Source organism: Hippopotamus amphibius, chromosome 6 (assembly GCF_030028045.1).
Source record: "Hippopotamus amphibius kiboko isolate mHipAmp2 chromosome 6, mHipAmp2.hap2, whole genome shotgun sequence".
NCBI lineage: Eukaryota > Metazoa > Chordata > Mammalia > Artiodactyla > Hippopotamidae > Hippopotamus > Hippopotamus amphibius.
Window position 1 is genome coordinate 44,080,957 of NC_080191.1, and position 22,738 is coordinate 44,103,694.

At 44.9% G+C, this 22,738-nt stretch overlaps 1 protein-coding gene across 5 annotated transcripts in view; it reads right to left on the minus strand.

Annotated features, from left to right (window-relative positions):
- Positions 1 to 7,894: 7,894 nt before the first annotated feature.
- The window catches only part of NHSL1 (NHS like 1), a 241,442-nt gene continuing 226,598 nt past the window's right edge, over positions 7,895 to 22,738 (minus strand). For all 5 annotated transcript variants that reach the window (XM_057738200.1, XM_057738198.1, XM_057738202.1 and 2 more), the window contains 3 exons: positions 15,290 to 18,535; positions 14,636 to 14,768; positions 7,895 to 10,659 (listed from right to left, as the gene is read on the minus strand). In XM_057738200.1, coding sequence (XP_057594183.1) covers positions 9,924 to 10,659; positions 14,636 to 14,768; positions 15,290 to 18,535 — 4,115 coding nt within the window. In that variant the 3' untranslated portion in view covers positions 7,895 to 9,923. The remainder of the gene's footprint in view (positions 10,660 to 14,635; positions 14,769 to 15,289; positions 18,536 to 22,738) is intronic.

Below are 22,738 nucleotides of genomic sequence, written 5' to 3' on the forward strand. Positions count from 1 at the left end.
ACCCCATCTCCGGGCTATCAGATATTCACCCAAGGTTAAGTCACAGCATCACCTGGCAGAGGCCAGGCTGGGCCTGATGAAGGAAGAGATGGACGATGTGTCGAGGTTGCCGCGTAGCCTAGCCAACGTGTACTGGCAGGGGCCAGGAGAGTACCCTGGGGACTAGGTTCTGAAGGTGCTCGGTCAAAGATGCCAGGATACAAGACTGGATAAAGGAAGTTTAGTGACTCGGGGATATTGCTCAGGATACAGGAGTTAACACCATGAGTAAAACTCCAGGGGTCAGAGAAAACTCACTGCTTTAGGGACACTTCTAGTAGCCTGAAAAAAAGTGACAGAAATGTTGAAATGCCTGAACTGATGTAAGAGGTAATAGCGGAAGGACTGAAAAGGCTCACGGAAGGGGCACTGCTGGAATGGCTGTATCATACGCGGCAAGAAGGTCCATTGGAGGATTTTTGTCTTAGTCTGGGCTGCTGTAACAGAACACTGTAGACTGAGTGGCTTAAACAAGAGAAATGTATTTCTCACCGTTCTGAAGACTGGGAATTCCAAGACCAAGGTGCTGGCAGAGTCAGTGCCTGGTAAGGGCCCACTTCCTGGCTTGTAAATATCCATCTTCTTCCTGTCTCCTCACACAGCGCAGAGGGAGAGAGAGCTCTGGTCTCTTTCTCTTCTCATAAGGACACGAATCCCATTTGAGTACGCCACTCTCATGACCTCACCTAAACCTAATTATCTCCCAAAGGCCCATCTCTAAACACCATCCCCTTGGGCGCTAGGGCTTCCACATATGAATGTTGGAGGGACACAAGTCAGTCCAGAGACACTGTGTTCCCCAGGAAGGCTCAGAGAACCTACCACTTACCAAGGCCAGAGATAATGCACCAGTGAGTGAGGTGTGAGCATCATCAAGGACTCAGCGGAGACTCTCCCCTGCAGGCTGGGCTCGCTGGAGAGGCTGAGATGGGGCTTGGCTTGCCGAGTGCAACGTGGGTGATGGCGAGCGCTCGCAGAGCCCAGGTGGCAGCGCTAACCGGAAAAGCCAGGGTGCGTGGATTATGTGAAACACCAAGGTCAAAATGGCAGCCAAGGGGGCCTGCCCTGTGACGTCTTATGGAGGTAGTTAATAGAACATGGCAACCCTAGGGACCAAATAGATGGTAATTCTTTATATACAATCAAAAGAGAGTAAGGATGGATAAGCAGGGGGCTGAGATCACCTCCTCCTGCCCCCCCGCCAAAAACGTCCAAAAATGTGATCCCTTGCCCAGTTTCCAGACTCAAAACTCACTGACTGAAGAAATGACTGGGTCCTTTGGGGAAAGGTCACTGAAACATTTCAGCAAGTGTATATGGTAATGATTCCCCTGGTATTTTTCTAACAGGTCCTATGACCATTTACTCAGATGGCTGCGGACTGGAGAAAGGGAAATACCCAGATATGTCAGGGTTCAAACTGACATTTGATACTCAGAAACTCAAAGGGTCATCATAGTCCCCCTCCCATTTTAAAGTGGGAGCATACAGATGTTAGAAAACAAATGGAGTTCTAGTAAAAGTTTGGGTCCACTGGACCTGCGAACCCTCATTGGTTATTTCTCCAATCCCTGAATATATAATTAAGATTGACATACTTGGCAGGTAGGATAACCCCACACGGTTTCGCTGACCTGTGAACAAAGAGTATAAGTCTCTAAACCCCCTTTCCCTCAACCAGGGTAGTAAGTAAAAACAGTACTCCCTTGAGCAATGCTTTTTAAAGCTCCCCAGATGAACAACCATTTCTGGCCATGATGGTGAAACAGGAGCCAGACATGGAAGGCCCATAGCACATGACTGTGACCTCTGAGAGAAGGGGAGCCCAGTGAGTGTTCAAGCTCGTGGCTTGAAGATATAGCTTCTAGGCAGCAAAGCAGGGAGGGCCAGCAAACAGAGGCCAGTGGTCTCATTGAGTTGAGGAGATAGGGATCAGTGTTAGGGGACACCAAGGTGGGTAGGATTTGCTGCGCCAAATAAAGGAGAGGAGGAAAAGACACACAGAGAGAGCTCTGTAGATCTGCAGCGAGTCCCTCTGAGTCTTGGCTGAGCACTCATCTGTGAAGGTGTAAGAAGAAACTATCCCCACCAAGAAATGAACAACTGGAAAGCAGTAGAACAAATGAGTCACAGATCACATTTGGAGCTGGGAATAGCTTTCGTTTCTGTTAGCAAGAGCAGAAATAACTCATAATGCATGGGGCACCAGGTCAAGCTTTCAAAAGGGTATTGTGTTAGTAGTGAGGTTAAATTGTCCCTAAACCAAAGGCTTCTCTGGAGCTCCCCTAACAAAGCTTAAAAGCAAGCCTTGAAAGGATCAAACTAATTCCAAAAGACTTGGCTGTGCACCAGAATAAAGCCTAACAATACTATTTTAAGGAGTACAATAAAATCTGTCAACAAGCAACCTAACATTCACAGTTCCCACCATCCAATAAAAAAATTACTAGAAAAATACGCAAAGAAACAGAAAAATATGACCCACAATTAGGGGGGAATCAATCATTAAAAACAGACCCAGAAGTGACAGATATGAAGGAATTAGCAACTTGGACCATGTGGTCTGGCAGACCCTAGGGTACTGGAGGTGTCAGCGGTGGAAAAAAAAAAAAATGCAGTGTGGAATTTATGATAAGACCCAAAGGGAGAATCACAATGCAAGTCCCTGGGGTCCTGAAGCAGGGCTGTACTGAGTGCAGGAGAGAATTGCATGCTTTCTGAAAAGCAGCTTCTGGAGTGCTACTGGGCCCTGGTAGAGATGGAACCATGAGATACCAAGTGACGATATATCCAGTACTGCCCATCTCAGCTGGGTCCTGTCAGAACCACCGTGTCCTAAGGTCTGTGGGACCAGCAGCAGGCGGTTTCGTCATGAGATGTAAATGATACCACGAGCAATCAGGAGCAGGACCGGAGCACACAAGCAAGCTACATGAGCAGGTGGCCCAGGCGCCCATGTCATCACGGTTGCCCCCACACCTGTCCCTCCCAATGGCCGTTTGGACCTGTAAGAGCAGCTGAAGGGGGTGGGGGCGGGGACTTGAGTCTGCTCTGTTGATGAGTTGGTTTGCTATGTGGGCCCAAGCTGGAAACGGACAGCAGCTGCATTACACCCTCACTCAGGGGTAACACTGAAAGACAGATTCAAGAAAAAAATATTCTGTAATCTCTCTGCAAAAAAAAAAGGGCAGAATGTTTGGTGATGGACCTGGTCACTCACTTTGTGAGGGAGAAAATTTAAAATACATATGGAATTTTGGCAGTGGCAAATGGCTTGGCCAATTGGTCAGGAGTTTGAAAAGAAAAAGAATGGGATTGAGACATGGTCTGGGGGTAGAGACATACGGTTAGACATATGGGAACAGGCACAGAACCTGAAAAACCGTATCGTATGTCAATGCCCACAAGAAAGTACCCACTGGAAGAGGCACTAAACAATCAAGATGAAATGACTTTGTCTGTTGGTATTAGCTTCTGTTGGCACCCACCCCAGGGCTGGCACAATGGGTGCACAAATGTAATGGCAGTGGCAGTGACGACGGAGGCCATGCACGGACCCCCAGCAATATGGACTCCCACTTACCAAGTTCAACCTAGATGCTGCTAACTCTGAACGTTCAACCTGCCAGCAACACATACCAATGCTGAGATCCTGGTAATGCTGTGAGAAGCCGACTGGTCATTTGATACCAAATTGAGTATATCAGACTCATTCATTCCTGGCAGGGCCAGCAGTTCATTGGCACAAAGGTTAACACCTGTTCTGGGTCCGCAGTTTTCTTTCCTGCTCACAGGGCCTTGCCCAGCACCACAACCTAGAAACTTAGAAAGTCTCTCATCTGCCGACATGGATTTCCTGAGTGTGTGATCTACACATCATAACATCCAATCAGGGAGCGTTAGCTCATGGCCACAGGATCCACTGGGTCTTTGACACAGTGCGCCACCTAGAAGCTGCTGGCCTGATAGAACACGGGAATGCCTTGCTTCAGTGCCTGATTGGAGGCAACGCCCTGCTGAGATGGGGCACCATCTACCAGACACAATACACTTACTAAATCAGAGAACCTATATGGTGTTGTGTCCACAACAGGAAGGACATGTGGATCTGGGAACCAAGGGGTAGAAGGAGGGGCGACCTCACATCATCAATCACTCCCAATGAACTACTAGGGAGGTAGGACTTTCCACCGCAGGACTCTGGGCTCTGCACAGCCACAGGTTCTTGTGCTCAGAGGTACTCTCCGTTGGCAGCACAGCAAGGGTTCCACTGAACTTCAACCGACTGTTGCCAGCTGGGCACTTTGGTTTCTTTGTATCCAGGGAACAGCAGGCAAAAAGTCACCATGTTGTCAGGAGTAGGTGACCCTGAGCTGTCGGCAAGCCCACTGTTACATGATGTGGGGAGCTAGAGGACCCATGTGGGGCAGCCTTTGTACTTCTTTCTCAATTTGCAACTGAATGGACAAGTGCAGCCACCCTGGCTCCCTGGATCTCAGAACCCTCTGGAAGGGAGCTTGGTTTACCTTGTCAGCAAAGTCTCCAAGAGCAGCAGGGGTGATAGTTGAGGGTGAAAGGAATTTAGAGTGGAGGAAGGGATGATGAGTACCAGCTGTGGTCTGAAGACTCCTCTCAGCAGGTGTTCTAGCTGGTCTCCCCAAACTCTTCTTTTAAATCTCTCCTCAGGGAGAGACGTCCACCAGAGCCCTGGAGAGTTGCTCTCCACGTGCTTATGGGGAACTGGATCCAAATGGTGCAAGAGCTGGACTGCGGCAGGCATGGAGACATCCCATCACATCCCCCCTCAAGACTGCAAAGACGTGTGCTTAGCTGACAGCCTCCAACTGGTGGCTTCAAAAGGTCCACCGTAGCTTTCAAGCTGAGGCCATGCTATTTCTCAAGGCAGGCAGGGTAAGTGGTCAGTGATTTCATGAAGCTGTGGAGATTCAGGGCACACTTTTCTCAGGGTGGCCTCTTGCCAAAGACCAAGCAAGGCACTGATGAAGGACCTAGCTGACTGATCAGTACTGCAGGGTGACAGCTCTGCCTGCCCATTCTTTTTCCTCCCTCTTCCTTTCAAATGTGTTAGTGTCTACTTCCTAAGGAACCTAAACCAGCGTAAAAATACAGGCACCTTTCTTTTCAGTCGCTAAAACAAAGGCTCTAAGGCCAGCAGCAGCATCTATCAGGGGACAGAAAGAAGAATGAGGCTCATCTTTTGAGTGAGAGGAATAGTGGTGGATCTTAAAGGCCTTGCGGGCCACAACTAGAAGTTAGGAACCTATTCCAATTGTAACATCTAGTCTTTGGAGGGTTTCCAGTACGGGAGAACTTGAATTATTTTTAAAAGCTGATTTTGTAAGGAGAATTGAGGGCGGTTGAAGATGCATGGTAAAGGCAAGAAGACCAGTTGGGAAGCTTCTGCAGTAGTCTGGTCAAGAGATAACAGTTTGGACTTGAAAGATGGCAATGGAACTGGTGAGATGTGATTGGATTTGTGATATATTCTGACAATGTGGTTGACATGCCTTGCTTCTGGTTTAGATGTGGGGTGAAAAGAGAGGCCACAAGGATAAGCCTAGACTTGGGGCCTGAGTCACTGTGTGAATGGTGATGCCCATTGATAAGGTAAAGGCTTGGATATATTTAAGTTTCAAACACCTCTAAATGCAGATTCTGAGTAGGCAGTTGATACACTGGAGCTCATGGATGAAGTCAGGACAGGAGCTACTCAGGAGTGACCAGTGTATATTATATTAATGTAACACTATGGGATCTGATGTCATCACCAAGGGAGAGAGTAGCTTGAGAAAAGGCTAAGAACCAAGCCAGGTCACACCATTCCCCCTCTTAAAAACCGTCATTGTTTCCCAATACTACAAACATAACCCAAATTACTTGGGATGACATCCCAGGCCTGAGGTGACCTTTCCAGTTTCACGTCCCACGTTGTTTCTCTAGAGACCTCCTATTTTAGCTCCTTGGTTTCCTCTAAACACTTTGCTTCTGAGCCTCTGCTCATGCTTTCCCCCCCATTTGGAGTGTCTTTCATTTGTCAGCTTTCCCTGTTTGGCAAAATCCTCCTCATCCGCATGTACAATCTCAGCTCAGGCTCACCACAGCCAATCCCTCGCTTATCTTCCTCTGAGAACCGTAACACTCAACTGCAGAGCAGGTGACAAATGACTTACCCCGCGGGTCTGGAGGTGGACAGCCCAAGGCTGGTGCGGTGACTCTGGATGTTATTCTCCTCCGGTTTCCACAACATGTGGCTTCTTCCATCCTTACTGGTGCCTCAAAGGTTGCAAGAGTACTGTTCCTCCTCCAGCCTCCCATCCAGTCTAGGGATAAAAGGAGGAAGCGGATGGGATCTACATAAGGAAAGAAACTTTCCTGGAAACTCCGACTATTGCTTGTGTCTCATTGGCCAAAACTGTGCCACATGGCCCTTCAGACTATGGGGGAGGAGGGGCAGACTAGTGTTCTGGTTTGTCTGAACCAGTTTCAGGCATTCTGTTGGTAAAGGAGAACTCGTGTGGTGGGGGAGGGGGACTCAGCAGCGTTTGCCCAGTGTTCTTCTTTTTCATCTACTCTGACTCTAATATATTTCATAGGGTAGTTCATTATATGTCTTTTTCACTAGGTCTGAACCCCCTTAAATGATCTCTCATCCCCATTTTTCTTAGAACTCCCTCGTCCTTACATAGCACATGAGAAGTATTTAATAAAAGGCTTTTTTTTTCATTGCTGAACAAATGACTATAAATTACTCTAGCTCTTGTTCTGTGAATAAAGGCTGGCCTGTGTGGAAGGTAGTTTAGGTCAGCTCACTGAAAGAAACTGTTATAGTAACTGAATAGCTTATAACAGGACCTTAAGAATCAGGTCCATGTTTTATTCAAAAGACCCTCCTCCTCCACTCCAACAATATCCTAATATCTGTGAAAGTAAATTATCCTATTGTGCTCATTTCATGATGGAATCCCAGCAATATAAACAATTATTCAAATTCAATTAATGTGCTGAAAACACATTAATACAGAACCAATAAAGCAATCCTGTGCTTCCCGTCCTCCCGGGACCCCCACCCCAGAGCTGGGCATGGTGCTGGTGGGTGGGAAATAAGATCAAGATACAGAAATGCCTCCTTTTCTTTCCTTGTCATTGTGATTCCTCAAATATGCTCTCATCCCCACAGGAGAAGCAATGGTTTCAATCAACATTCTTCAGAAATAAAGAGGGCAGAAATCAGATGAAAGTTGAGGCTGCTTCCAACCAACAGACCAAATGGGTCACTTGTTTCCCTCCCAACTCTTAGAAAAACAAGGTGGAAATAGCTTAGCCCTGGGGCTTTAAAGTTCTGGGACATAAGGAAGAGTAAGTCTGTCCTCACTGAGTTTTTAACTATGATATGGTTCACTAATAGTATCAAGCCCCACAGAGGAATAAAGTAGCAAAGCTGAAGATGCTGTGTGTTTCCGGGGTGAGTCTAGATCCTTGTCTCCCTGTATTTCCTCCATGCTGTGAAAAGTTCTCACGTGTCTCCACATGTCACATCACCTGAACTCTCAGTCAATGCACTGTTGGGATTTTATTCAAAAGTCCACAGGACATCATTTAGAGCTGCTTTTCCCTGTGTCCTGTTAGACGGCACTGTCCACAGCGTCTGTGATGTTCTATTTCCTCTCTGTTGGGTCCCCACCTCCCACAGGCACCTTCTGGTCATCACTGCCGTTCTGTTTGTATCCAGCAAAGCACTCAACAGTTCTGCACAAAAAGACCTATCTCACCATTCAAAAATGCATGTACAAACAACAAGAACAAAAAGGTTCATATATTTACTTTACAACCGTTTTATTCAAAGCAAATTTAAAAAACCTAATATATATTTCCTTTTAAAATGGGGATTAAAAAAAAGTTTTATAATTAGTTTTGAGGGTGCTTATCTTACCTTCAACATAACTGATTTATATATTAAATTTGTTTTCTGATATCCACAAACATTCTAATCGCTATGAAAAGATTTCATATTCAAAAGCCAATGCCACTTCATGTAGGAGAAGAGATTCTTGTGGCCAATGTAGCAGGCACTTGCTTTAAGTGGCAGAAAGTCCTTTTGCTCTTGGCCAAACGTCAGGTCTCGATTTCTGGTTGTGTGGAAAGACGTGTTTTGTTTTCTTCAGAGAACAGAAGGAGTCTTAATTCTTTAGATTTGTTTTTGTCTCAAAGACACGTCTAAAATGGATATCTAATGTTTTATTGTATAAATGTTATGCTGATTGAGCCTGTGCAGTCCAACTTTTAGATGATATTTTCATACCAAAAAAGATAATTGGCAGCTGCATTATATTTAGGCTAATAATCTCAGTACTCTCATCTTAGGTCCTTCTGATGAAGAAGACAAGACTGATTTTATTTAACCAACAAATAAAGGAGTCTATGTACACAGCAGTTGGGAGGAAATGGTCACAAGAATATCACATAAAAATAAATACTTTACACACTTTTCTTCCACGTCTAATAAGAGTATTAAAATTCTAATCGGAGAAGATTAGAAGGTAATTAGTGAACTCAATTGTTTGTAAAAAATATAAAAACACACAAACCAAATGATGCAAAAAATCTTTTTAATCTAAAAACTCATTTCCCAGGGCTAATGAAGAGGCAAGCCCTGCCAATTTTTATCAGTTTATTTGACCAAAAAGAGCTATTCAGCATTTTCTTCAAAGTAAGATAATATATAATAGATTTTGATAAACCTTTCTAAATGAGGACATGATACTGCAGGCAGTTCAAGGAAAAATAGCATTAACTTTTTCTTTGGTATAACCAAAAGGATATCCAAAAGTTAGCAAATGTTGACATTTCAAGTGGTAAGAAATTGCCAAATAGAAGCTTAAACTCTGGTTTAAAAACAAAAAACCAGTTGTAAATAGAAAGGCTCCATCCACAGTTCTGTAGTGCAAGTTTTAAATTTTAATTCTGAAAAATAATTTTATTTAATAAGCAGGAAACAAATTCCAGCAGTGTATCACTTACTCCTCTCCCCTTCTCTCATCTCCGTTACCCTCTCTGTGTGTGCCATTGTTATTTCAGCTCTTCAAGGAGGTCCCAGCTGCTGCTCAAGGAGGAAAGTCAATACAAAATTACCCACGTTTCTACAAACCCGGCGAGAAGTTGTGTGCCTGTGGCTGCACAGCAGCAGACTGAGTTACAGCGTTGCCACGTCCACATCTGTCATTTTCACAAAAAAGAAACAAAGCCTTTTTTCCCCAGAAAAAAGTACCTGAACCAACTAGTCACTTAACCCTTTCCCAGCTTTGGGGGGTAACCGTGATATGGCTCCCCCGGAAAGCACAGCTATGCACATGCCCACATGTTCTGCGTGCTCAGAACTAGCCAATCTACCCCCTCTTTCTTAGAAGTAATGGTTCTCTCCCTTCTTCTGGAACTCACTAATTTCCATAAACATAACACTTTTAAAGCAGTTACCACCTAGCCCAGAAGGCTCCATTACTCTACCTAGCTTAACGCTGTTTCTCCTATTTCTGTACATGCTGTGTGTGTGTGTATTTTTTTTTTTTTAACATGTTCCAAATGCACACACACACACATCCCTCTACACACACCCAGCACTTAGGGAAAAAAAAAATCTTCCCCAGGAAGCATTTTCAGAAGTTAAGCTTCTACTTGCTTTTAAGCCCCAGGGCAAGTGCCAAGTGAGTCCTAAATAGCCCTCCCCTTCCGCGGCGAGGCTGCCCATGACCAGGCCTACAGCACAGATGCTGAGCAGGATCCAAGGTCAAGGCAGGGAAGGGGACCTTTCAGGCTTCCTAGAGCGATGTGCTGCCCATCTCCCCACATCATCTGGGAGGTTCTTGCCTCTAACTCTCTTCCCTCGGGGGCCCTCCGCGCGGTTCTGATGGATCCCTGCCTTCTGCGCTGGGCGGCCCCTCCGTGGGGCCAGGAGCCGGCACCCCCAGCGAGGCAGCAGGCTCCCCGGCACAGAGCAGGCTGCCCTCATCCACGTCATCCCCCGCCAGTCCATCCAGCGAATATCCCCTCGCAGGGCCCTGGGCCCGGAGAGCCCTGCTGTCTACAGGCTCCGTGGTTTCCCCTTCGCCCTCTGAGATGACAGTCATGGGGCTGCTCTGGATCCGGTTCCGCACGCTGTACCTGCTGCTGGCGGCGGAAGGCGGCGTTCGACTGCGCCCGTACCTGGGGCCAGAGAACGACAGACTCCGAGGCATCAAGCCTTCATTTTTGGCCCACTCTTCTTGGGCCCTTCTGTTCTTGCTCGGGGAGCAGCTTGATGGGCTCTCCGGGGTGTCTGGTGAAGGCTCGGACCGTGACCTCTGGAATCTAGGGTCTGTGTTCTTGAGCATCTCAGCTGCCGACATGCGGGCACTGGTGTCTGACCGACTCCCCTTTTTCAACAGCAGAGCTTTGAAGTTGTCACTGCTGGTGCTGCTCTTCCGGACGCTTCTCTGAATCGATCCCACTTGCTTCTGGGAGGCCAGGCTAGGGGCAGCCCCAGTGGGTGTCACTGGCGGGGAAGGAGAATGGTTTCGGGAGTGATCATCATCTGAATCTTTACGGCCAAGGACTTTCCTCTTAGACCTGAGATTTAATAACATTAAGATGAAGGTTAATTCCCTGGGCGGTCACTGGATGTCAGCCACAACCACTCTGCTTCTCTTACCGCATATTCAGGTCACCATCTATTATTTCCACTATGGAAAGTTCCAAACACCCAGGCAAAAAGAATAGTTCATTGTATTACTATGTGTGTCCATGACCCAGCTACTATAATTATTAACTTATGGTCACCCTGCTTTCATTTCCACCCTCACTGGATTATTTTGAAACAAATCTCAGACATCATATTATCTTACCTTGGATAGGACCGTTTCCAAAAAGTTTTTAATAATTGACATCTCTTATTTAACTCTTCTATACCTGACTGATCCTGAGTGAATTTCACGGTGCTAACAACCCTTTCTTTCTACTCTCCCATTTCTTGTTTGGTGCTGGCACTTGAATGGCCTAATACAATAGGTAAGCTAACTCCTAGAACATCCCCTATACTGAGATAGGTCCCCACCTTAGGTCTAGAACAATTCTGCAACTTTACGTTCTCCATAGAGCTTGACATAAAACCAGTTTTCCTTGGCTCTTATTGGACCATATGTCAACTCCTACAAATCCAATTTTCCAGAAAATAAGAGTGAACCTTCCATATCAGATCCTGTTTCCTGACTGACTTCAGAGAACCACTAGCTGATCAAGAAAATATAAAGGATGTGGGTAGAGTATGAAAGGGGAGGAGCCTTCTGGGAAAGTAAATTTTCCTGGGGGTATTTCTTGTCCTCAGTCTCTAAGAACCTCCCTGTTCGATGTGTTTTCTGCTGAGCATGAACCAGAGAAAATAAAGCAGATAAGCCAAGTGGCCCCTTGCTGACCTCCTCTTCATAACAACTGAGTGTGGGAGGACTGTCTCAGCTAAGTGCAGGTGGACTTGCTTTAAGGAAACTTGATATATTTAATAAAGTAAAAATGTGGCTAGATACCTCTTTTTCTGCTATAAAATTCTAGAACATGCAGCAGGCAAAGGTTGAGAGGATGCTCTCCAAACATAGAGATTAAGAGTTGAATCTGAGCAATTTCTAGCTGTGCGACCCTGGACCAGTTACTCATCTATGCTGCACCTCAGTTTTCATATTTATAAAATGCGGATGATGATACCAGCCTCATGGGTTTGTAAGGATTCAATAAGATAAAAGAGCTCTGGAGTCACACAGACCTGGTTTCACACACTGCGACAGCTTCCTTGCTCTGCGACCAACGAGAGCAGTGCTCTGGAATAAGTGACCCACTGACAAAAACCACAGAAACAATAACATCTCAGAATTTCAGAACTGGAAAAGATTTAGATGGTTTGGTCCAACCAGAGAAGGTAATCGAGGTCTAGAGAGTGAAGTCACACAGCTTAATACAAGTAGGACCTGATGGAGTATCTTTCCATGTAGAGCACATGACCTCAAAATTTATACTAGTTGCTTCCCAAAGACAGCTCTGCTCATCTGTTTCTTGCAGGGACTGCTTTGTAGTATAACTTTTTTGTTTGGCTTTTAAATGGAGAGGATGTGCTAAGATCCATACAACAACCCAGAGCTATGCTTGATTAAAGCCACAGCCTTTAACTGTAGATTCAAAATGAAGAGAGGGGATGGGAATTTACAAAAGCACTGTTGTTTCTCAAGAGCAACAGCCCCCTAAAATGAGAATTAAATCTAAATATATGAATTCTCTGCAAATATGTATGTATGCAGGTATACACACACAATGTGTATATATATGTATGTGTATATATATGTATATGTATACGTATATACATATAGAGAGTGTGTGTGTGTGTGTGTACGTCTAAGGAAGATGGCTATAAAAAATGCTTAAACAGTTAACACTGGCTTAAAAATTAATTACTTCAACAAATATAAAAACTTCACACCTCAACTGGTGTTCTACATTTCCCATCTGGCTTTAAATCTGAAGTGAATTAATTTGCATTACAAAATTTGATAGCTGTGTTTCAATTTAGATATTCTTTATTTTAAATTATTAGCTTAGATACTGAAGGATATAAAATAAAGCCCTAAAAATCAGACTTTAGATGGATTCCTATTATGTCTAATATATTATCTATCTATCTATCTATCTATCTATCTATCTATCTATCTATCTACCTACCTACCTACCTACCCACCCACCCACCCTAATCCTAACCCTAACCCTGTGTCCTTGCTCTCACTCTGCAATCCATACCCTACTTGGTCTTTCCTTCTACATGTGTACACAGAACAATACAGAGTGACCAGTTTCTGCGCCTGCAGTAGATATAACTCCCTAGTAGGAGAAACCACAATTTCCTTAGTGCCTTAAGAAGGTTGCCAGAATAAAATATAGAAGAGATCTTTGGCATATTTTTAGGAAAAACATAGTAGTTTGGCTCCACGACAGTTGAATTATTTCTCCCTGAGACCAAGTATTTAGTACACAGAGCAACTAGGCAACATGTCTTCTCTGTGGATGCTATTTTAAATATATATGCCTGCATCTTTAGCAACCCAGTGCATCCCATACCAAATGGAAGATGTTGAGCCTTGGAAGAATTTCCTAACAGTTGAATTCCAATTGGTTCCATTTAATGCAGAAATCATTAGGAGTTTATTAGGTATCCAGAATGATTCGAGTTAGAAACATCTGTGTAAACCTCTAGAAATGTCATCGAAGTTGGTTTCAAAGGATGTGGCATTTTTCACTTCCCTATTTGGAGGAATAATTTGATAACGAGCTACCTTTTTATTTCTAATGAGAGCAGAGAGACCAGTCAGACAATGTGAAAGAGGTAGTGTTCAGGGTCTATGAGACATTATACTAATACCGGAGCCAACAGGTAAAGAACATAATTCTTGACAAACACTTCAATTCACCAGCTTGGTTTTCTCCTCTGAAGTCAGATGTTTACATGTTGCATGAGGAATCTCAGGTAGGGACTGCACAGCCTAGGCTTTCTATTTCATGAAGTAACAGCCTTTTCAGTTAGATTCTAAGAATTGGGAAAACACTCCTGACACAAGGTTACTCACACAGAGAATCAAATGATTTTATAGGATGTTTTGTCTCAGGAGGGAAAAAAGCGACCGTGATTCAGGGCAATGTAAGGCATTGGCAGCATAGGGACATTCATAAGAGTTACCTGAAAATATCGTGAAAAACAATTCTAGAAGGAAGCAAAGGGTTTATATATCACACGGTTTAAAGGACTTGCACAATCTCATCCATTTTTACAATGACACTGCTGTGCGAGACTCAACTGTTTATAGCCAGAAAAATGATGCAATAAATAAAACTTAAGTGTTAAATCATATTCACTCTTCAAGGTGATCACATGTAAAAAGTACAACACTTCAGGCTGTTATTTTGAAAATTTACTTATTTTTTTAAATCCCAATAATTTCTGATGCCAGTAGATGGCACTAGCAGTATACAGTAACGAGTAAACTTAATTCCTCTTGCTCCTGCTTTAAAAAGATGTATTCTTTTATTGAAACACTTAGCCAAAAAATTACACTATAAAATCCTAGTTTTTCTGTATAATGAAAATAACAACGGCAATAAAATAAACCACTATTAGAAAAAAAATAAGTCCTGTAGAGCTAGTCTGTGCATCTTAAGTCCACAGCACACAGCATCCCTCATCCTGCACTGGACTATTGGCTACTCTAACCCAACTCTTGTAAATACCCTGTCATGACTGACACTGCATTTCTTGCTAGCAGGAGCAGGGCCGACTGAAAGGCATTACCACAATAAGCCTCTGTCCCTCACATGATTGTAAAAATCAGTGGAACAAAGTAAAACAGAGATTGGAGTCGAGGCATGTAAAAATATAGAAACAAACTAAAAAATCAATAATCAAGGAAGCCTAAACAGGTGAGAGTAGAAACCTCAAGAAAGAAAAATACACTGAGAAACGATTTCGAAAGGGGGGCTCATAAAGTAGATTCAAAAAAGAGGAAGGAAATTTGGGTACCTATGAATAGCTGCAAAAAGGTCTTCTGTGGTCCGGGGTCTACTGGGGGTCATCACCTCATCACTCCCGTCTTCCTTAAGGAATTCACAGGCTTCTGAGGAAGAACCGGCTGTGTCAGCCTCCCGCACCCCAGCTATGGAGAAGCAAGCAGATGCACAAGTGACTTGAATTTCAGTCTTTAGCCAAGCTCGGAAATATGCTTCCCTGCCATTCCTGACAATGTGAGAATCATAGGGTGAGGCAGTAGGGTCTGTAGTCGGATATTTTACAAAGATGGGGAAAATGACACGAGCATGACAGTCAAAGCTCAGGCTTTTCTGTTAAAGTCTAGATAAAAATCACTGAATCTCTTAAATTTTGTTGTAACATTTCTTTGCAGCTCTCCACGGGATTACTCACAGTAATATTTAATACCCAGCCTGCTGCCGACCACCACCCCCCTTCTATTTTCTGCCCTTCTCTAAGCTCTACCCTTAGATCTAGATTTAAAAAAAAAACAACAAAAAACTTCATAGAAATGACAAGCTGGTAACCTAGGTGCGAGGCAGCACAAGGAGTCCACGCACTGCTGGTCTGGCTGTGAAGGTGCACCAGCCCTGTTCGCCTCAGCTGCATATGGTCGGTCAGAGGGGAACAAGAGAAAACCAGACTCACGCCCCGGGTCCTGCAGAGACAGACGGCTCTCCACACTGCCCCTGGTGCCCGCAAGGCTCTCAGTGCCCGGCTCCTCCCGCGAGGGGGCTGGCGAGGCATCGGGCTGCACCATGGGGACATGGGCTTCCACTCCGCCCGGGGTCTCGGATCCTGCAGCTCCTCCCGTGAGAACCAAGCTGCCAGCGTCGGTCTCATCGGAATCAGCCCCGGCTGCACACCGCGCTCGTGCCTCTCCTCTCGTGGGGCTGGGCGCTGCTTCGCGCACGTTCTCTGCGGGCTCCGCGGTGAAATCTCTCTGCGGAGGTGGCACCACGAGGAACAGTTTGGGCTTCTTGGAAATGGGGGGTGGTTTCCTGCTGGGCGATGGGCCGGGGGGCTCGTGGAGCGGGGCGGTCCTGGGCCCGGCCTCTGCCTCCCCGGCTCGGCCAGGGCTGCGGCTCTGGGGGCCACGCTCGGCTGCACTGTCCTGGTGACCCTGAGTCGCGCTCTTGCCAGGAGCTGGGAGCGAGCTTGTCGCGGAGGCAGGCTGGCTTTCACTCTCCATTTCATTTATGCTATTTCGGGATTTCAGGAGAGCAGATGGCTTTAAATGATACTGGGGAACAACCGGAGTTCGTTTTTCCTGAGATGCGTGTTCCTGTAACAGTGCGACCTCGGTTCCTGAGTTCTTCTTCACCGGCCTCAAGTGCACCATCTGCAATGCTTCTGCGGTGATTAGGGGCATGGGGGGCCTATTGCCCTCCTCCTTGGTGGAAGGCTGCCTGCAGGACTCCCGGGAGGGCTCTGGCTGGCCAGATTTTTTGAAAAAAGGCCTGGCATCTTTCATCAACTTGGGGTTAAGGGGAGGGGCAGGCGGGGGCACTGAGGGGGGTAAGGCAGGTGGCAGAGGTGGCAGGGAAGCAGATGAATCCAGAAGATGGGGGCTAAGTGCTGTGGGAGGCGGAGGAAAGCAGGCGTCAGTGGGGGGACAGAAAGGAGGGGTAACTTCTGGTGGTGGAGGGGGGAAGACGGGAGAGTGAGGCAGAGGTGAGCCCTCAGGGAAATCTGCCACTGGAGGCGGAGGAGGGAGGAAAGGAGACTTGTCAGTGGGACAAGGAGATGGAAGAGAGGGGACAGGAGGAGCAGCAAGGGGAGACGCCAGCACCGAATCCAGCTTCTTCATAGTTCCGCTTCCTTCCGTAGAAGTATTCGAGGAAAGAGACGTGGAGGAGGAGGAGATGGATACCGAAGATATCAGAGAGGACTTCCTTTCTGGCACCTTGGGCTTGGGCTTCCCCCTCCCGTTGGCTGGTGACATTGATTTTAAAAACACAGGCACAGGGGTGAGAGTTGTGGGTGTGTTCGACTGGCTGGAATACCCACTGGATGGAGAAGTGACTCTGTGCGACTTCTCTGGTGATGTGATCTTTGGTTTGACGGCACCACTGGGCACGGGGGGTACCACGGCCCTGGACCCCTCCGGGAGATGGCGGCCTGGCCCATTTCCGGGTGACGCTGCGCTGCCGGCTGGACCAGCCCCGCCTGTGTTCCCCGGGTCTTCCTGCACGCCCGTGTAGTCAATGTAGTAACCCCACGGGTCTGTGTACTCGGACTTGACGCTGCTCGTGTCGCTCTGCGCCGGTGTGACCCCGCACAGGGAGTAGACGTTGGGGGTGGTGGCGGAGGTCAGGCTGCTGCCCGCGCTCACTGTGCTCTGGCTGCGGGACCGAGGCAGCCAGGGTTCTTCGAAGTCACTGCAGGGGCTCTGGGAGGGCGAGCTGCCGCCCTTGCCGGCGAGGTTCAGCTGCAGCGAGTGCTGGAGCGAGGCGATCAGGCTCTCGTTCAGCACCTGCCCGTTCGACTGGACGCTCTTCTTGGGAATCCTGCGCAGAGAGTCCGTCCGAGAGGGAGGCAGGGGAGGTTTCTTCGCTTTTTTCAAAGAGATGTTTCGCGAAAGAGATCTGTCTTGGCAATTTGACCGGTTCCCTTGGTTCTTCTGCGCTCTTCCATCAAAAACATTGACCACGCTGTGCCTGGGATTCCCAAAGCCATCGCTGCTATTGCACAGATTCCCAGGTCCGTGTCCAGAGTCGGTGTGCAGGGAGGTGTAGTAGCCATCGTGGTCTTCTGAATACACGGACCTGGCATCATCTTTGTTGGATGTCTGGTCCAAACTGCAGCTGCTCATGTTACTTACAGGAGTGGCGTAACCAGGAGTTGTCAAATGTGGCTTCAGTGGGGACGCACGCCCACTACCCGAGGCACTGTATTCCCAGGGCTCCGTGCTGCCACCGTGCCCCCTGCCACCTGAATAGCTGGACTCACTTTTGCTGTCCACATCCTGGGGGTGGGCTGGGAAGCTCAGGTTGTTTCTACAATTATAGGCCATGGCCTGGGACCCATTCTCCCGATTTGCTGGAGTATTTAGAGAGACTGCTGAATCACAGAGGGACAGCAGAGTGGTTGCACTGGACGAATGGGGATATGAGGCCTGTGAAAAAACAGTGGAGTACCCCTCATTCCAGTTGCCACTGGGAGAATGATGACCATCTTTCTGCCTGGAGAGGAGGTGGTCTCTGGACTTGATCTTTGTGTATGAAGATGAGTTGGTAATTTTACTGTCCAACTGCCCTGAGCTCTGAGCAGTGTGAATCATAATAATCTCTGAAGAGGAGGAAAGTGTGGCATTTGGGATGATGCTGGTGGAGTAGGTTGCGTGAGGAGAAACCACACATGCTGGGCTTATGTTTTCACCCTCAAAGTGCCTCAGCTCCTGGGACTTGGGCCTCAAAAGTGTTCCAGTCCGTGGGGCAGCTCCTAGATGTCCGAAGTCTTCATCTACTTGTGGGTGACTCCATTGGCAGGGGAAAGTGCCATCTGTGTCTTCTGCCGGGCCCAAGGCGCCCAGCCGTGGCTCCAGGGACTGAACGTTTGCCCTCGCTGCAGACCGGGGAAGACTGTGGAAACCGGCGTCATTGTTGAGGCGAGAAGGGAACACAATGCCCGCGGAGTCACTCAGCACAGACATGTTCCCAGAGGAGCCTGGGAAGTGGCTCATCTGGGCAGCAATGCCTTGCCCCTTCTGCGCCCTGATTCTTCTCATTGAAGGTGGTACAACTTTCACTTCCTCGGTCTGACAGCTGGAATCCCTGGTTTCTAAGCGCTGCCCAGCAGATCGATAGTTATCAAGCCTTCCGAGGGTAGAGTAGTGGTCTGGGGTGAACACTGAGTGACTGCCGACATCATCTTGGCCAATGCCCCCTGAAGCTGGAGATAAAACACAAAGAGGCTTGTCACCTAAAAAGAAAAATCAATATCTTAGTTCATTACCTTGATCTCTCACCCCTTTCTGACTCTATTCTGTTGTACTTAAAAAATTCTTTTCTATTTGGCCTCACTGCTTTTTTCCTGTAAGCACCTAAGTGAAAGTTTAAGTAGTTACAGATAGCTCCTTAAATGAAAATCCTTATTATGAATTTGGTGTACGTCTCTTAATATATACTTCAAATCCTCCTACAGATTAAGTGCTACATATGAAATTCTCAGGTACTCCCTTTGAGATCAAAGCTGAGTGTTCCTTGGAAGGTTTACTTTTCACATAACCTCTTTTTGGTAAAGGCAGCCTCTCACCCAGCAGGTAACTTGCACAGAATAGTCGTCAAGCAGTGACTGTCTTTCACAAAGACAGATGGATGTAGCAGTTCAACAACAGGGCTACAAAGATATCATTTATGACGGATATTGGTACAAAAGTGTTAATTGTGTTAATTTTTTTTATATCAGAAGGAAATCCTAAGAAAAAGAAATATGATTTACAGGCCCATCTGTGTTTCAAATATTTCATTATCCATCCTACGCCATTATCATCTGTCTGTTGGTGACATTCAAAATTCAGTAGCAATCTGTTGTGTTATGGTGGGGAAAAAGCAGCAGGAACAGATCCAGTGAACATTTCCTCAGATTAGGATTATTCATTTCTTGGAGCTTTACAACCAAACAGAAAGAATACTATGTTTAAGAAAAGAAGAAGAAGAAGAAGAAGCATGAGGCAGGATTTACAGAGAGGGAGGAAAATGGATGAGAAAAATCCTTACATGTAAGTAAAGATTTCAAGCTGCCTAGGAAGGAAGAAAAGCTTTAAAAAAAAAAAAAATCATGAAGCCAAGAACTTACTCAAGTGTGTAGAGAAAAAAATCAATCCATGCATAGTAATCATTAGGACAAATTAAATCTTGAAAAACAGCAGCAAAACCATAATTCTTTCTGTATTGTTATCATCCAATAAGGACCCACTGGCATCCCTGTTCACCTGGGCAAGGACACTGGTAATGATGGGATTCCTGAGATCTCCCTCCCTACCCCAACTTTAACCATCACATGTCTCTGACTGGATAGCACAGCTCATCCAAAGAGCAAAGCATAACACTGAAATGGCAGCAATGGTCTTGTATCAACACACAGGAGATGTTACCCTGCATCAAAGGCTCCCCAGCATAAAGCTCTCCCTTTACTGTGGTGATGGAGAATCATTTCTGTACCTGTATCTTTGGCAAAGAGGCTCTATTCCCTCCTCCTACCCTCTGCCAGGTATACTTACTGCACACACACACTCACATATGTACGTGTTCTCCCTTAGAAAGACGGGAAGTAGGCAAAAGGGCAGGAACAGAAGAAAAATCCACTTTAAGGGAAGAAAAACAAAAGGTGCAAGTTTTTGCAGTTTAGTATTTTAGAAGGTAGGGGGTTGACTTGTTGTAGTTCCTTATCAGTTTGCACCAGTTCAGTTCCAAACATTTAGCATACCTTATTCCATTCTGAGATGGATTTTAATATCTTTTTCTTTCAAATTTATAGTACTTTTTACATGAGGTCAGTGGTAGATTTTTAAATGTCTTTAAGGGCCATAAACAAAGTCTTGATTCTTTTAGGTACCAATTTTGCATGTGAATCCATTCTAGGCCTCTAAAAATGGGACTATCACCATTTCTTCACCACTTACAGCTCAGTACTATTTTTTAATTAAAGTAAGAATATTTTTCTAAAGACCTTTAAAATATATATAAAAAACAACTCATATATCATTTATCATAGGTGCCACCAAAATTCTATTCCCAAAACAGATCCTCCAATATTTCCACAGCAGAAAAAAGTGTGACAATACTACTTAGATTAAATAGCAAAAATTACAAAAATAGAACTACAAGTAAATATAGTCCACTCAGGTGCTGCTAACAATCTTGATGGGATTTACCTGATTTTAAAATAATTATACGTATTTTTTCTTTTACTTATTATATAATACTACAAGGACTGTCCAATTTTTTAAAAACACATGTAATCAAAAATGATAGAAAGCAACAAGTTAGTTTTACCTAAGGTTTAATGTACAGTCAGGTCTAAAGTAATGTTCTTAGTACAAACCAGCGAAAATTATTCAAGAGGGGATTCCTTTAAATAAGGCCTTTTCTGCTTCGGGAATACATATTGGGATAAGTTCCGGGAATACTTAAATTATTCAGCAAACATAAATATATACCAACAAAATAATCTTATCTGATTCTAAAAGATGAAACTTTATAACCAGTTGTTCAAATACAATTCTATGTACGTTTAAGATAAGAGTAAAAAAAAGGTTAGAAATTTCATCCTTCTATTTAAATGGAAGGCAACACATTATATGCCATAAATATCCTTTAAACAAAAAATATCATACCTTGATTTTAAAGCTTTATATATTGACTGGTCTCTAGAATCTAATACAGATTTTGCAGCAAAAGCTGCACATAATTACGCACAATTAACTCTCTAATTCTGGCAGCATCTCTGGTTAGATTTTAAAACCCGAAGTTTCAAAAACTTGGGCAGTGTTTAGTTGACAGGTTGCTGCTTCCTAGTGAATGTCGTTCTTTCAGATAATCATATCCTTTAAAAATCTAATCGGTTTGACTCAGCCAGCCTTCCCTATGCTTTATATCTAAGGAAGACTAATTTTTAAAGAAAATATGAAGTGTGTATTTTTGATAATCATTAGTTAGGTAGCACTTAAAGGTTTCAAATCAGACACCTTATAAGTACAAAATATTAGAAGAGCAAGGTCAACCTTTGCCCAAATGAACAAACAAAGAAAAGAACCAATCTTTTTGCTAAATGTCACTGTATTCAAATGTTACTTGCCCTTACTCTACCACTAATCTTTCCAACTACTCTATCTATAAAACTATAGTGGTTGTCTAATTGTCTTAAAAAAAAAAAAAAAAAAAAACTAGCTCTAACTTAGATACAGCTGTCTCAGTTGACCGCCAGCAATGATCCAGGACGTGTCACCAACTGTGCAGTGACATCAACTGTCTCACATCTGGTAACACGCACAACACACATGATGTGAGGAACATTCTATTGTCTTCCCCTAGGATTAGTGGTGCTCCTATGTTACGGGCAAAAGAGAAATGAACATGTGCCCTAGGGGTTCTATCATTTGTTTTAAAAATATTAAAATGACAGAAGATATGATCTACCTAGCTGGTCAGATCCTTCCAGGGAGGTCAAAGGGGCACCTGAATTACTGGCTCCATACTGGTTGATTCAGTAATAAAAGTGGTAAAAGTTCTCAACTCTGAGGCTCTGTAAATCATATTACATATAGATAGACAGACAGATAGGTAATTCATATTGAATACTTATGTGTTTGTCTATCTTTATGTGGGCCAAACTATTCTTATACTCTTTGCACAAAGCCATCCCAAACCTACCCATATTGGTTGGAAAGCCACTTAAAATGTAGCCTACCTGGAAACATCAACCTTGTTATCTTACAAAGAGTTGTCTTTAAAGTCACTTTTTTAGGTTAAGGCACATCTCCTAAAAGATCAGTTAAAATATAAATATTACCTGAATTCTGTAAAAACTTAGCCTATTAATATCTGCTGAACATACTAGTACATGTTATTTGTTCTCAAATTAGTTAGCTGTCACCTAAAGGAGAGAGGAAAAAAGTCTGAAAGAATGGGATACAGGAACCCTGGCCCACTAAAGGAGGCAGATGTGAGAGCATGAACCAGAAGCAACTTTCATAAATCCTGTGGATGCAATCTTGCCTCTGTTTGTGATAAAACCTCTGTTATGGGATAAAATGAGTGCCTCTACGTCATCTGGGTCACTGGAGCTACCTAGAGCAGAGGAAAAGCATCGCATTGTTGTCCCACAGTTGTCCCAGTCTGGAAGGCAGAGAACACATGCTGTAGAACTGGATGGCGATAAAGAGAGAAAACGCGGGGTAGAGAAGAGTGAGCCTTCCTTCCCTAACACAAAGCATTTAGGCAAGGGTGTTAGGAAAAAACACATAGGAGTGATGTCTGTGGCACCTAGAAGTTGAAATGCTACCTCAAACTGCTATAACATATATCAATATTGCTAGGATAAACTCCTTCTGATTAAAAGACTAGTAGGCAAGTTCAGAAATAATGATTTGGA